The following is a 16,253-nucleotide window of genomic DNA, read 5'->3' on the forward strand; positions in this document are numbered from 1 at the left end:
CACTGCAGCTGACTCAGTTCAGCTGAGCGCCCCCTCCTTTCAGATGCTCCATCTCTCCGACTCCCAGGACACTCGGCTCTCATTCTCTTCCCATTCGTTCCCGCCCCACGTTCCTCAGCCCCCTCTAGCTTCTCCCTTGCGCCCCATTTGACCCTGAAGTGTTGGGGAAGTTTGACAAAGACTCTCCTTAACCAAAGGAGTCGAGCTCCTCTTTCTGCTAGGTCCCAACCTTGGGCTGAGTTCAAGTGCCCCTCTATCCAGTTTTAGTAAGAATCCTGCTGGGACAGATTAATGAAAATCTCCTATCCTTGGTATCTCAACACTTTGGTCCACCTTTGGCAAGATCCTGTAGAGCGTGGGTCTAGCAAGAATCCCCCTGATTTCTGCTGTTTTCTCTTTTAATTTTCCACCCACTGACCCCCACCCTGCTTCTTGGCTATAAATATCCATGTGTCCTTGTATTTGGAGTTGAGCTTTGATCTCACATCCCTACTGCAAAACCCCAATGCAGTAGTCCCTTCCTGAATAAAGTCTTCTTTACCATCTTTTACAAGGGTCATGAACTAGTTCTTTTCTTTTTTTAACAAGCTGTTGTAGTGGGTGGAAGGGAATGGACGGACCCTTATACTTTATGGGTTAGTGTAAAAACTGATGTAATTATAAGGCCAGCAGGTCCGGGGAAGGGCCCAGGGAGCCAGACGGAACCCCCGCCAAAGTGGCTGATGCAACCGACACCTGACATTGCCACAACACCCAAAAAGGGCTGCTTCACACAGCAAGCACCTCCCCTGCGTCCACCCCTATAAATTTTGTTCGTGCCCACACCCGGGCGCGACTTCTCTGGCCCCTTTCTCTCGGATCAGTGAACCTCGCCCGGGAGCGTTCCCAAATAAAGCTTGCTTAAGCTCTCCTCCATTTTTTGGTGCCGTTCCTTACATTTGGTGCCGAAACCCGGGAGGGGTACCCAGCCCCACAAATTACCGCGGGGCCACCCCTCCCGACCGGGGACCTTTGCTCACCCACCCGATCTGGCAGAAGCGGGGTAAGTCCCTCCTTCGTTCCCCTCGACCCCCGGGGACCCTACCCACCGGACTCCCTGGCCTTAACCGCGGCCGCGTCAGGGACTCCTCCGTCTTCCCTCCGAGCCTCGGGCGATTGTGGAGACGTCCCAACCGCCTGACTGCTCTCCGATCCGCCGTGACCAGAGATTGAGACCAGAGACGTCTCTCTCTTTCTCTGTTCACCCGGGGACAGACCGGAGGTCATGGGGACTTCAGAATCCAAACCAGATCCTAAGGCACCCCTGGGGTGTCTCCTGGCCAACTTTACAAAACTCGGCTTTTCTCAAGATCTCCGCCGCGGGCGGCTCATATTCTATTCCACCAAGGCCTGGCCACAGTACCCTCTAGACAATCAATCTAAATGGCCTCCTGAAGGAACTTTCGATTTCAACATCCTCCGCGATTTAGATAACTACTGCCGCAGGACGGGCAAATGGTCCGAGGTCCCCTACGTCCAGGCCTTCTGGTATTTACGCTCCCGCCCTTCCCTCTGCGTCGACTGTTCCACTTCCCAGATCCTCGCCAAACAGACATCTCCTACACCCAAGCCCCTAATTTCCTTTGACGATGACCCCTCTCCACTAGCCGACCCACCCGAATCTCTCGCCTCTCCCCCGTCCAGAGCTCCTCTCCAACCCCCACCCTACCCTGGACCGGCCCCTCTCCCTCCCGAGCCCACTCCATCGCCCCCCACCGCTCCCCCCGGCAACCTCGCCCTTGGCCCCCCCTTCCCCCGCTTCCTCTCCCTCCGTCTCTCTCTCATCACCCCTCTCCTCGCCAGTCAGCTCACACACCCCCTCCCACCACCACGACTCCCAGGACCCAGACCTTCTAGTTCATGTTCCCTTTTTCCCTTCAAGATCTCTCTCAAATAGAAAAGCGATTAGGCTCCTTTTCCGCCGACTCCTCCCGCTACATCAAAGAATTTCGCTACCTCTCTCAAGCTTACGATCTAACCTGGCACGACATCTTTGTGATCCTATCTTCCACTCTGACACCCGACGAGAGGGAACGAATTCAAACTGCTGCCCGAAACCACGCAGATCAGGTCCACCTCACTGATAACTCTATGCCCGTCGGAGCCACTGCCGTTCCTGGCACCGTTCCTGGCACCGATCCGGGCTGGAGTTATCAGGACGGCCAAGACGGTCGCCGCAAACGCGATCTAATGATCCAATGCCTCTTGGCTGGTATGCAGGCTGCCTCCCACAAGATTGTCAACTTCGAAAAGCTAAAAGAGATAACCCAAGAGCCCAATGAAAATCCAGCCGTTTTTCTCACCCGCCTTACAGAGGCCCTAACTCTCTACACCCGCTTGGACCCTGACACCCCCGCAGGCGCAACGGTCTTGGCCACCCTCTTTATCACCCAATCAGCCCCTGATATCAGAAAAAAACTTAAGCGGGCAGAGGACGGCCCCCAGACTCCCATCCGAGACCTGGTAAAAATGGCCTTTGAAGTCTACAATGCCCGTGAAGATTTGGTAGAGTCCAGCCGACAGACCCAAGCCCTCGTAGCCGCCCTGCGGCTGGCCATCTCCCATGGACAACATCCACGGGACCCGCCGAAGGCAACCCCACCAGGGGCCTGCTTCAAGTGCGGAAAAGAGGGGCACTGGGCTCGCCAATGTCCCAATCCCCGGCCTCCTTCCAAGCCCTGCCCTGGCTGCGGGCTAGCAGGCCATTGGAAAAGTGACTGCCCTACGGCCGGCCCTCCCTCAGCGCCTCCACGCGGAGGGCGAACCGACCCGATGGCTCTACTACTCGAACTCCTGGAATTGGCTGACGACTGACATCACCCGGACTCGAAAGACCCCCATCACCCGCGCCGAGCCCAGGGTAACGCTACAGGTAGCAGGTAAGTCCATCTCATTCCTGGTGGACACGGGGGCTACCTATTCGGTCTTGCCTACATATTCCGGGCCAGTTTTTCCTTCCCAGATCTCGGTTATGGGCATCGACGGTAAGCCGTCCTTCCCCCTCCAGACCGTCCCCCTTTCATGTTACATCGAGAGGCTCCCTTTTACTCATTCTTTCTTAGTCATACCGTCCTGCCCGGTTCCTCTGCTAGGTCGTGATGTTCTCTTCCAATTAGGGGCCTCTCCAACTGGCCAGGCTTGATCCTAAGGCCCCCTCCTCTCAACTCCTGCTCCCCCTCCTCTGTCTGGTAGCGGAACCCTCTCCCTCCTCTCTCCCTCCTCACATCTCCCCCAACCGGATAGACCCCCAGGTCTGGGATACCTCAAAACCCATAATAGCGACACACCATCCCCCTGTCCTAATCCGTCTAAAAGACCCCTCCAAGTTTCCATCCAGGCCCCAATTCCCCATTTCTGAAACTCATCTAAGGGGCTTACAACCTATTATCACCAGACTCTTAGACCAGGGGCTCCTCATCCCCATGGACTCTCCCTGCAACACCCCCATCCTGCCTGTCCGCAAGGCCTCAGGAGATTACCGCCTGGTCCAGGACCTCCAACTGATCCATGAGGCAATAATTCCCCTCCACCCAGTTGTGCAAAACCCATACACTTTGCTCTCCCATATTCCCCCGTCCACCACCCGTTTTACGGTCCTCGATCTCAAAGACGCCTTCTTTTCTATCCCCCTACACCCTGATTCCTACTTCCTTTTTGCTTTCACCTGGACAGATCCGGATACCCAGGCTTCCCGCCAGCTCACCTGGACGGTTCTTCCCCAGGGCTTCCGCGACAGCCCCCCACCTCTTTGGCCAGGCTCTGGCGCCGGGACCTCGCTTCCTGCCCTCTCACCCCCAGTATAGTCCTCCAATACGTGGATGACCTCCTCCTCTGTAGCCCATCTCTCAGCCTCTCAAAACAACACACTGCTGACCTCCTCAATTATCTCGGCTCTCACCAACCAAGGCCCAACTGTCTACACCCTCAGTAACCTACCTGGGGATTCACCTTACCCCCACAACAAAGCCGACCGCACCCAGGCCATCTGCGACCTCCAACCTCCAGAGACAGCTGACCAGATTCTCTCCTTTCTGGGCCTAATAGGATTTTTCCGACACTGGATCCCTAACTTTGCTCTTCTTGCTAAACCCCTATATTTGGCTGCTAAAGAAACCCCCCCAAGGACCCCTTACCTCTCCCTCCCAGAACTTACCTTTTCCCCCTTTAAGAGTCCCCATATTTCTTGATTTAGAAAAAAGAACCTCACAATTTGCTATGGCAGCCGCCCAAACTTAACTAATGATGCACTCCCTTGCAATTCATCCCTCCCTGTAACTACGCCAATGGGGGCCCCACCAGGCTTGTTCTTTTGGTGTAATGGCTCCCTTACAAAAAAGGTCAACTCTTCCTCCCCCTTCCCATGTATCCCCGTCACCCTTGTTCCACAACTCACATTATATGGCCAAGCCGAATTTCTCTCACTTACCACACAACTCTCTAGCCGACAGAAAAGGGCCATCTTACTCCCTATGGTCGCAGGCATTTCCCTCGCCTCCTCTCTCCTCGCTGCGGGCATCGGAGGAGGAGCCCTAACACACAGTGTCTCAACATCCCGCGACCTAGAACAGAAACTCCAGCTAGCCATCGAGGCTTCTGCCGCCTCCATCACCTCCCTCCAGCGCCAGATCACCTTAGTAGCCCGAGTTGCCCTCCAAAATCGACGCGCCCTGGACCTTCTGACAGCCGACAAAGGAGGTGCCTGCCTCTTCCTACAGGAAGAGCGCTGCTACTGCATCAACGAGACAGGGGTCGTTGAAGACAATGTAGATGCTCTCCGACGCTTAAAAGAACTCCAACGCAGGCAGCGACAATCCACCTCCCCCGTCCCCGACTGGTGGCGGTCCACCCTCTATACCTGGCTGACACCAGTCCTAGGCCCCTTAATCCTTATCTGCATCCTATTCATGCTTGCACCCTGTTTACTCAGGTTTCTCCGCAGCCGTACACAAGAAGTCTCTCGGGTGGCAGTGAATCAGATGCTCCTCCACCCATAAGCCTTACTACCCACAGAAACCCCCGCTGCCGCCCTCCCCTAACCTCCGGACCGCTCCCTTCCAGCGCCCCCGTACAGCAGGAAGTAGCCAGAGACCAAACGTCGCCCCATTACACCAAAGTCGTCGGGATGTAAGGCCAGCAGGTCCGGGGAAGGGCCCAGGGAGCCAGACAGAATCCCCGCCAAAGTGGCTGATGCAACCGACACCTGACATTGCCACAACACCCAAAAAGGGCTGCTTCACACAGCAAGCACCTCGCCTGCGTCCACCCCTATAAATTTTGTTCGCGCCCACGCCCGGGCGCGACTTCTCTGGCCCCTTTCTCTCGGACCAGTGAACCTCGCCTGGGAGCGTTCCCAAATAAAGCTTGCTTAAGCTCTCCTCCGGTTTTTGGTGCCGTTCCTTACAGTAATTACTGTCCTAAGTGACAGTAAAGATAGACATACATGTCCTGAGGCCCAGCAATTCCATTTGAATTCATATGCACAATTATAAACATGCGAAGAATGAAATGGCATCTGAAATGGTGAAAAATTAAGAATCTAATTATCAACAAAGGAATGCATAAGTCGTGGTATATTGATTTAACAGTATATTTTACAACAGTTAAAGTGAACTAGGGAGCTACATATATCAACATGGATAAGTCTTGAAAATATATTAAGCACAGAAAGTACTTTGCAAAAGGATTTATTCAGGGAGACAGCGTTAATGCACACTTTAAAAACACCAAATGTTAGTATATATTCTCATTGATACACACAGATGTAGTCTAAAAACAGGAAGCATACACATCAGCCTCAGGAGTGTCGTTATGTTGTGATTTCTCTTGTGTTAGGATTCCCACTCTCCTTGTGTGAAACTCACAGCAGTTGAGGTATGTTCAGTAAGTCAAGATGGAGTCATGGCAGAAAATGTGGAGTCCCAGCGTCTTAGTGTGATAAATTAAGAGTGTTAAGGAATTTGTTTGGTAAAGCCTGAGGAAAACCATCACTGAAACAGAAGGAGCAACTGCTGGAGACAAGACCCCTTGGGCACCATGACCATTACACCTACTGGCCGACTCCTTAGAACACTGAGATGACTTGAAGGGTCTTGGTTGGAGGACCCGACTCCTCGCTGCTGGGCTGTTGCAGATGGACGCTGCCAGAAGGCCCTGCTGGAGCAGAAGGCGACTTTGCCTCCATGCTTGTCTCCACACCCGTTGCTGGACCAGGACTGCCACTCATGCTGAAACACCTGCTTTCCGGACTTCTGGGAGTGCTTGTTATCCCCTTGTCTAGTTTCCCTACTTTGACTAACCCGTGCTGTGTGCTAATTGTGTGCAATAAACTGAGATCAGCTACCTTTTGTCTGATCTCCGGTCCTGTGATCCAAAACTGGCCTCACTGCTGGGCCTCGGTTACAAGTTACTTCTGTGGAGAGGGTGGAAGTGCAGGGTTTATGTCGGAATTGTTTTATTTCTTAAAAAAGACAGCAAAAGCAGCTTGTGTGGAAATGGGTGCCAGTTGTACTATTTCTCACACTTACCTGTGTTATTAGAAATATTTAATAATAAAAATTTTGATGTTTTAAAATGAATACCTGAACCACGTATTCTTTGGGCTTTCAAAGTAGGCTTGTTTTTAAAAATGCTAGATGTAGGTCTTAAATAATATGTTCAGCATCACACTACAGAACAATTTTATGGACTTCTTAAGAACCTAACTGCAAAATATAATTATACATAATTAAACTAAAGAAACTAGTTTATCCTGGGAACTTTTACCAATGACTCTATTAGTGTCTTTGAAACAAGTCCCCCTGAGATTTAAATCAGGGGTCGCCACTCTTGGCTACATACCCAGATCACCTGCAGGCGCTTAGACTAAAAGATTTCAGCCCCACCAATTCAGACTCTGATCTAACAGACTTAGGATGAAGCCTGGGCTTCTGCATTTCTAAAATGCTCCCTGAGGTGTGTGAGTGGAAAAAAAAAATTGTTGCCTGCCAAATCAGTAAACAAAGGATGTTGCAGCCATCAAGCCATCACATTACAGCCACTCCATTGGTGAGCCCTGAGGAAACTCAGGAGACAGCACAGGATACTGGCCCCAGATAGCTTAGGTGCATATCAAAGGAATGATTTTAGTGTGCCCAAAACTCTTGCATCTTCCCATACACAGAAAAGTGCTAAATTCATTAACTTGAGATGTCTGGTTTTCTTTTAATTATCAGCAATCTTTTGATGTTCCTACCACCCGGTCTTTGGTGCAAAAACCCCTATATATCTTGGCCCCTCCCTTACCTCTTTGGAGCAGTCCCTCAGAGTGATGAGAGGCTGTCTCCCCAGCTTGAAGTCCTCAGAATGTCCGCTGAATAAAACAGAATTCTCATCTTTTAGGTTGTGCACTTTTTCAGTTGACAGGTGACTCTCATATGTAGCATGAGCTGGAATCTGTGTTTACATGCTTGACTCATGTCACCCCTTATAACTTTCAAAAGCCAAATTATTCGCTTGTTGAACAAATGATCCACAACTGCACCTTCCCTGCTCCCCCTTCACCATGCCCCCAGTTGTCTTACTTAAGACTTTTTGGTTTGAACAGGTAACTATGTTCAAAAAAGCTGTTGCCCTATTTCCCATCCAGCCCACTTTCAACATCCTCCATAGGGGATAGGGGAGATCCTTATGTATCCTTTTGGTATTCTTCATATACAAACATAAGCAAGTAGAAATATAGTTGCTTATTTTCCTCCTGGTCCTTCTAAGAGAGCATACTATGTACCATATTCTGGCCTATTTATTTATTTATTTATCTATCTATCTATTTATTTATTTCCCCATGTAGCAATATATTCTGGAGATGTTTCTAACATGTAACAGAATTCCCTTTGTTATTATAAGTAATGCTGAAACAAGGGAGCTCTTTGTTGTGAATGTCTTTCTGTATCTTGACTGTGGACTTGGTTACACAAATCTACAAGTGATGAAGTACCACAGAACTATATGTACACATTTCTTGGGAAGAAAACTTCTCTACTGCCTTAGGTTCTAATGGTAGAGGTTGGGTGGGGGGGGTAGGAAATGACTGACAATAAATGGATTTATAGGAGAAAAGATAGTTTCTTTATATCTACAGATGTACTTTCAGGAGGCTTTGTTTAAATTTAGATAATGTTTCTTTCTTGTGGCTGCTGAATGGTCAAATGTTTTAGGTTTAGAGTAATTTTCATACCACTTTGTTGGGCTATCCTTTCCTTGGCGTTGCAATAATATCAATTTCCCGGTTCCAATAACTGTACTACTGAGATACAACCATGGGAGAATCTGAGTGGATGGGGGGACCTCTCTCTACTGTTTGTATTTATGCAACTTCCTATGAATCTAATTACATACTGCAAAGTAAAGTTTCTAAAAAAAAATGCTGCAATGAATAACTTTTGACGTACATTATTTCACATCTGTAGCACAAGCTAGAAGAGGGAAATCTCTGTCAATGTTAAAAATAAATTCAAAATACTGACAAATTTTCTCTAATTGTCCTCCGTAAAAGTTAAACCATTCTCACACCCACTAGCAAATATATAATGGTGCCTGTTTCCCTAGAATCTTGCCAAAACAGCTTGTAGGCCAGTTTTATTTCTGCATCCATCTCATAGGTAAAAAAACATTGTATCACAAAGTGTTCTTATAGCTGTCTTTCATTTACGAGTTTGCACCCCTTTTCATACATTTAAGAACATTTCTAATTCTGTTTTTGTTTATTCATGTCCTGTGCTCTTTTCCTATTCAGTTTTTTTTTTTCCTATTGATTTCTAAGAGCTCAATATAAATTAAGGAAATTAGCTCTTTGGTGACAGGTGTGAGCAAAACACAGCGCTTCCCTCATCATCCAGTTACACGAGGGTAAAGTCGCAACCCACTATAGTCTCCCACCAACGGTGTACCCTAAACGTAATTCAGACTTTTTAAAAAACCTGCAGGCTCAATGAAGCAATCTGTGCTTTCTACAAAAGGGTCCCTAGATGGATATATTATCTCAGGAAGAATTTCAATGACCCCAGATTCTTCCTGTGCATAAAAAAAAGCACTAAAATCATTAACTTGAGGTATTTGTTCCTTGTGATTAGTATTAGTCTTTTATCAAGATGTATGCTTGACTGCATGTCTTTCCCTGCCGAAACCTTCGTATATATGGTGGTTCCTCCCCTACCTTTTTGGAGCAGTTTGTTTTGAGCTACTCACTGAGAGGCTATCTCCCAGGTTTAGTCATCAGTAAGTCCCTGATCTCACAACTCTCATGTTGTGCATTTTTCTTTAAGTTGACAGAGGAGCTGCAAATTTTTTTCAACCACTTTGTCATCTGTCTTTTGGTTTTGCGCATAGTTTTTTTGTTTTGTCACGCAAAAGGTTTTGATGTTTATGTTGTCAAAATTATCAACCTTTCTTTGATGCCTTCCAGCTTTAAATTAGGATGACCTTCCTTACTCTAATAAAGGGATTTACCCATGTTTATTTTTAGAATTTTATGCATTCTATTTTTACATTTAATCTGAGTTTTTATATAGGCTAAAGATAACAGATGCATGAACAAAATTTTTCTTCTAAGTCCTTTTTGACTTAATAAGTCCAAAAAGCTCATATGATGATTCCAGAGCTAGATAATTAGAGTGCTCACTCTTGGTAAGCACATTTTGATGGTATTTTTAATGTCCTCTTGCAATGAAGCAACTTTACAGATCAAGGAAAGGTAAAATAATATTACGTTATAATTAAATGTGAAATGTTAAAAAAAAAAAAGACAACAGGCCCCAAATGGAATCACTTGTGCTAAGCCCACATCACCAAACCAGACTTAATACCTAAATTAATTAGTTTCAACTCTTCCCAGGAGTGGAATCTTAGACCAGTCAATCTGGAATTACCTGGTCAGCACTAGTGAGGTCATCTGCTTGACAGACCCTGCTGTCCCCTAAAGGAAGGTGACTTTGCCCCAATCATCTCCCTGCTAGCAACTTTCTAGCCCCACCCCCTCCTGCCTGTAAGTCTTTTATTTTGTATAGCTCTTTGGAGCTTCCTTCTGTTTACTAGATGGAAGGCTGCCCAATTCATGAGCTGTTGAATAAAGCCAATAAAATCTTTAAAATTTATTCAGCTGAATTTTGTTGTTTTAACAGTAAGATACTCAAAGGATCTTTTAGCTCAAATAACCATTCTCCAAGTTGCTGGAAACTAAAGAATATTTTAAAATTAAATTAACTCAGTGAGATATAATTACACACCTATCAGAATGGCTAAAATAAAAAAATTACCGACAATGCCAACTGCCGGCAAGGATGAGGAGAAACTGGATCTCTCATACACTGCTGATAGGAATGTAAAATGGTAGGAGGTCATGTTGGAAAACAGTTTCGTGGTTTCCTATAAAAATGCAGTTATCATATGATCCAGTAATTGTACTCCTGGGTATTATCCTAGAGAAACGAAAGCTTAAGTTCAAATAAAAACCTGCACACAAATGTTCATAGCAGCTTTATTCACAATAGTCAAAAACTGGAAACAATCTGGATGTCTTTCAGTAGGTGAATGGTTAAGCAACCATGGCATGTTGTGGGGACATGCCATGGTTGGTGTGGGGACCCACATGGAACCTCAGATTCCAATAAAGATTATTCCAAGCCAAAGACATTTGAGATTCAACAGATGCAGAAAAAAGTCTTCTTATCTGACTAAAAGAAGCAACACTGGGAAATGAGGCTACTGTAAATCCCCTCCTGGGGGACTTTATGGAAAAGACCACTCATACTTAAACACTGTTATCATCTTTCTTACCTCATATCTGTTCAAAAATCTGTTTGGTCTTTCCTAAAGAACCCTATTTGTTTTTCCCATAGAATCAATTTCTCCCCCCTCCCACTTCCCTACTAAGTATATAAACCTTTAACTTTATTTAATGAAGCTACTTCTTTTGTTGGCTTCCCTATGCATATCAAGTAAACCTTTTCCTCAGGTTAATCTGTCTTCTGTCAGTTTAATTTGCAGGCTCCACACGCTAAACCCGAGAGTAGTTGTTTTTTCCTCCTTTACAATGGAATACTACTCAGCAATAAAAAGGAACCAAGTATGATTCAGGCAACAACTTGTTTGAATGTCATAATAATTATGTTGAATGTAAAAAGCCAATTCCAAAAGGTTACAAATACATGATTCCATTTACCTAATAATCTTGAAATGATACCATTATACAGGTGGGGAACAGATCAGTGGTTATCAAGGGTTAGAAACAGGTGGGGTGGCGGAGTAGGGATGTTGTGTAGTTATAAAAGGGTAAAACAGGGCTTCCCTGATGGTACAATGGTTGAGAGTCCGCCTGCCGATGCAGGGGACATGGGTTCGTGCCCTGGTCCGGGAGGATCCCACGTGCTGCGGAGAAGCTGGGCCCCTGAGCCATGGTTGCTGAGCCTGCGCTCCACAACGGGAGAGGCCACAATAGTGAGAGGCCCGTGTACACCAAAAAAAAAAAAAAAAAAAAAAGGGTAAAACAAGGGCTCCTTGTGCTGACGGAACTGTCCTGTAGTTTGACTGTAGTGGTGCATACATGTGATAAAACTGCACAGAAGTGTATAAATTTATGTGTAAAACTGGAGATACCTGAAAAAGATTGATGGTTTGCATCAATGTCAATTTCCTGGTTGTGATACTGTACTATAGTTTTGTACGATGTTACCTTTGGGGCAAATTGGATAAAGGGTGTGCAGCATCTCTTTGTATTAGTTCTTATAACTGCATGAGATTCTACAATTATCTACTGAAAAGAAATACTTTTAAAGAATTGTATCACTCCTCCCCCACACCCAAAAAAGTAAATTAAATTCCTTTAAAATTAGAGAAACCAAATGTTGTAACTTTAAAATTATAGGAATTGGTATGGTTTATGAGAATTATATCAATGATTTAGAAGAATTAATGAATTAACATTTTATTTCTTATGCTAAATACTGTGTACTGGTTGTTTAAAAGACATATATTTAGGAGGTATTCCAAAAAGGAAGTAGTAGAAAGAAGGTCCTTCATGTCAAGTTTTTATATAATAAAAAGGAGATTAAACACCAATGTGCTTAATTATGCTCATCGCTTGTTACCACTTTAGGGTAATTAACCTAAGCAAAATGAGAACAGTGATTTTCTGATGCTTTTATGCTCTGTGGATGTTAAGGGTTAACATTGCATATAAACAGTTCTGCAATAGGCCAATATTTAATACAGAATTTAGATTTGACAGCTATGGCTCACTGTGTAATCAGTAGATGTCAGAACTACACTGGACACACTTTCTCCTACTGCCTTAGGTGCTGAGGTAGGCAGAGTCATGCCGAGGCAAATTTCCCTTATAGCAAAGAATGATGATGAGGAGGTGTGATGAGGATTTGCTTATAAAGGGGAGCAGAATGTGCCACCCCTAAATATGCCACTTTGGCACACTGATCATTTTTTTAAAATAATTATTTATTTATTTTTGGCTGTGTTGGGTCTTCGTTGCTGTGAGCGGGCTTTCTCTCTAGTTGCAGCGGGCGGGGGCTACTCTTCATTGCCCTGTGAGGGCTTCTCATTGTGGTGGCTTCTCTTGTTGCAGAGCACAGGCTCTAGGCACGCAGGCTTTGGTAGCTGTGGCGCGTAGGCTCCAGAGCGCAGGCTCAGTAGTTGTGGCGCACGGCTTAGCTGCTCCGTGGCAGGTGGGATCTTCCTGGACCAGGGCTCAAACCCGAGTCCCCTGCATTGGCAGGCGGATTCTTAAACACTGCGCCATCAGGGAAGTCCCCACACTGATCATTTTGAATTAAAGATACTTAAGAAACAGCAGTGCAAGAAGGATACTGACCTCCTCTGTCCCCCCTGAAAACAGGAAATATCTCCCCTGTGAAAGGTACCCTCCCTCTACCAGGAGGGTAGAAGGCATCCTCATCACCAGAAACGGAATTGAGAGCAGAGAAGGCTGTATAAACAAAGCTTGTTACTTCTTCACTAATTAGCTACCCCAAGCCCAAACCTCTTTTTCTTGTCAGTTCTTCACAAATGTACCGTTTCTTTGTCTAAAGAGCATAAAAGCTTCAGGTTTTGGTCACTTCTTTGAGTCTCATATTTTTTATGGGCTCCTTTAAGTACAAAATTTGTTTTTCTCCTGTTAATCTGTCATGCCAATTTAATTATCAGACCAGCTAAAGAACCTAGAAGGGAAAAGGGGAACAGTTTTCCTCCCCTATACTTATTAATGCTGTTTTATCCTTCAGGGTTTATATGTTTTTGTTCAGTAAATTACACAATACTTATTTCTCTATGCCCTAATAGTTCAAGGACTCCCAGTCTTCTACTCAGCAACACTTTACTGAATTCTGACTAAACCTGGGATGTCCATTTTAAGATCTGACTTAAGTATTGCATACCTGACTTTAGATTTTAAAAGTTGATCCTGGGACTTCCCTGGTAGTGCAGTGGTTAAGAATTCACCTGCCAATGCAGGGGACACGGGTTCAGCCCTGGTCCAGGAAGATCCCATATGACGCGGAGCAACTAAGCCTGTGCACCACAACTACTGAGCCTGCGCTCTAGAGCCCACGAGCCACAACTACTGAGTCTGCGTTCTAGAGCCCGCGAGCCACAACTACTGAGCCTGCGTTCTAGAGCCCGCAAGCCACAACTACTGAAGCCCGCGTGCCTAGATCCCGTGCTCCACAAAAGAGAAGTTACCGCAATAAGATCGTGCACCACAACCAAGAGTAGCCCCCGCTCACTGCAACTAGAGAAAGCCCGCGTGCAGCAATGAAGACCCAACACAGCCCACCCCCCCCCAACCAAAAAAAAGAGTTTGATCGTTTCTGTTTTCATATGCCCAAGCCAAAACTTTGGCACCAGAATCTCTCTAATCCCTGCTTGCTTTCTCTCGAAACAGTAGCTTCTGTTTTCAGGTATTCTTGAAAACTACTAAACAGGTAACCTTTCCCTTCCATCAGTCTCAGGCTCCTCATTCCAGCCCCTAGTAGTTCCTAACAGTATCACCACCTTCTAGAAGAAGAGTAGACTGCCTCAGGAGTAGGCTAAATAAACCAAGACAGGGTACAGTGCCAGGAACCAGCATAAAGGAGACCTGTTTGCCTTCCGTGTGACCTTAGCCAAGTCAGCAAGTTCTCTTTCCCAAACTACCAGTGTACAAAAACGAAACCAGAGACTAACTTCCCTTTATTTCCAGAGGAATCTTAAAAGGTGGGATTATTAATGAACTTTTTTTAAAAATTGTGCAATTAACTTGGGTCCAATACCTTACCAGGTACTGGGAATTTCTTTGACCCACCCTCCTTTTCAGGGAAACCAGGCTGGTAGCAGAAAGAACAGTTAAGATAGAAGTAAGGACACCTGAGCTCCAGACCAGGTGTGGCATATTCCAGTGCCCCCAGGTGAACACCAAACTGAGTCAAGGGAGCACCAGAACCTCAAGCAGTTCTTCATGGTTCAATGGACCGAGTTCATGCGCTGCCTCAATTTTCAATCCGTATCTCCATAAATTGACCCTGGGTTAGGGGGCTGTATTTTGAACTTCTCAAAAAACACTTGCCTCTGCTTTCCTTGGGTTGTTTCCTTTACATGGCACAAACTCTGCTTGTACTTTTGCTCTTAAGAAAGGACTGAAATATCCCTCTACTTCTTTTGCTCCAATTCTGAATAAAGCATGTTTGTCACAAAGCCTCCTCTGATATCCTACATTTATTCTCCTTTTGCTTTGCCTTTCTTCACCATTTACCCAGAATGGTCTGTAATGTACTCCAAAGGCTGACTTGTACCCTCCTGTGCTTCCATTTCCTCACACGCCCCATCCCTCATCTGTGGCTTTGCCTGTCTCCTACTTCTCTAGCTCTTATTTTTCTGCTGCTCTCCAGATCCTCCTCCTGCCCAGCTTCCAAAACTCTCCAGGGGTACATTTTACTGACACTTTTTAAAGTCTAAAAGAGAATTAATTAATTTTCCTTCTGTTCCCCCTAAACTACGTTTCCTCCAGACATCCCAATCTTTGCCCACCACTAAGCCACTCCATTTAGAAAATGTGGAGTCCATCTAATTCCTCCATCTCAAGGTAATTATCAGCTCTTCTCAAGTCTATTAATGTATCTTCCTCGCTAACCGTCAGTGGTATCACCCTAGCTGAGGGCCTCGTTACACCACAGGTGAACTTTTGAAATGGGTCTAAGTGGTAGCTGTGCTTTTGAGTTCCTTCTGCAAGCTACTGACCATTTAGCTTGTAAAACTCTTTGGCAAACAGCACCTCAGAATCTCAACCGCTCCTGTTGGAATCTTGGAGATCGATTCGTATAGTCAACAAACTGGGTACAGCAAATAGGTTGAGAGTTTTTTACCAGGTTGTAAGGAGAATGGTCCCTTCTTCCCACCCTTCTGGAGCACACAATAGTACAGGTCTACACCAGCGGTACTCAATCAGGGGCAATTTTGCCTTTGGTTGTCACAACTCCGGGGTGCTAAACATCCTACAGTGCACAGGACAGCCTCCCACAATCGAGAATTATTTGGCCTCAAATGTCAACAGTGCCAAAGCTAAGAAACCCTGGTCTAGCACTTAGGAAGAAAGGAATCAAGACAAATGGGAAATGTAATCATTGGGGAAAAGCGACATCAGAGAAATGACATCTCTACAAAATGCCTCGAAAGATTCAAGACTCGGCAGCTTTCAGGACCCAATGGCCTGCAAAAGATATCTTACAGCTGTGTCTCTCCGACTCCATGCAAGGTGATTGCTCCGTCAAAGAAGCTTCTAGACCAGCCCCTAGCCCCCTTCTCACCAGCTGCCACTCCCAGCCCTCCTTACAGAAACTGAGGCCGGCTCGGCTAGAGGCCTGGAGAGAGGTCGGGGTCGGGGCCGGCCCGCGGTGAGGGGTCTGAGAGAGACCCGGCGGAGGAAGGGAAGCGCGGGCCCGGGACGTGGACCGGGCGCTCCAGTCTCGTCAGGGAAAGACCCCGCTGCCGGGGCCAAGGTCATTCGGGGCCCCCAAGACGCCCGCTGCGAGCACACTTACCAGCGCGCAGCCGCGTAGCAGCCGAACCGTGGCTCCCTCCATCTGCGCCCCAGGACAAGCTCCCTCAAGAATCCCGGGAAGCGGCTCTGGCGAGCCTCCGGGCCGCACACCAATGCCTGGGGGCGAGTGGAGCCAGAGCCCCGCCCACAAACTCCCTTG

General features: G+C 46.6%; 2 protein-coding genes across 14 annotated transcripts in view; one reads left to right on the forward strand and one right to left on the reverse strand.

Annotated features, from left to right (window-relative positions):
* ACADSB (acyl-CoA dehydrogenase short/branched chain) overlaps window positions 1-16,237 on the reverse strand; it is a 48,143-nt gene extending 31,906 nt beyond the window's left edge. Inside the window, exon 1 of one of the 12 annotated variants that reach the window (XR_012326861.1) lies at window positions 4,466-4,748. Coding sequence is in view for 10 of the 12 variants with exons in the window: in XM_073793844.1 (XP_073649945.1) it covers window positions 4,466-4,645 (180 nt within the window). In the remaining 2 variants the exon portion in view is untranslated. Of the gene's footprint in view, window positions 1-1,088; window positions 1,214-2,018; window positions 2,155-4,465; window positions 4,786-16,094 lie in introns of those variants that run through there. The other 11 variants (XM_073793839.1, XM_073793844.1, XM_073793842.1 and 8 more) reach the window with 11 other exon arrangements.
* On the forward strand, window positions 1,813-6,614 carry LOC117308502 (uncharacterized). Of its 2 annotated transcripts, none has more exons than XM_073793849.1 (2): window positions 1,813-2,918; window positions 3,712-6,614. In XM_073793849.1, the coding sequence occupies exon 1, from the start codon at window positions 1,900-1,902 to the stop codon at window positions 2,851-2,853; it is 954 nt and encodes a 317-aa protein (XP_073649950.1). In that variant the 5' UTR covers window positions 1,813-1,899; the 3' UTR covers window positions 2,854-2,918; window positions 3,712-6,614. The 2 variants fall into 2 exon arrangements, with proteins under 2 accessions (XP_073649950.1, XP_033697967.1); XM_033842076.2 differs by having other exon boundaries at window positions 5,098-6,614.
* Window positions 16,238-16,253: the final 16 nt, after the last annotated feature.

The sequence above is a fragment of the Tursiops truncatus genome, chromosome 16 (assembly GCF_011762595.2).
Source record: "Tursiops truncatus isolate mTurTru1 chromosome 16, mTurTru1.mat.Y, whole genome shotgun sequence".
Taxonomy (NCBI): Eukaryota; Metazoa; Chordata; class Mammalia; order Artiodactyla; family Delphinidae; genus Tursiops; species Tursiops truncatus.

What these genes read in the sequence shown, in the direction of transcription:
- LOC117308502 (XM_073793849.1), top strand. Translation starts at nt 1,900, where the DNA reads ATGTTCCCTTTTTCCCTTCAAGATCTCTCTCAAATAGAAAAGCGATTA.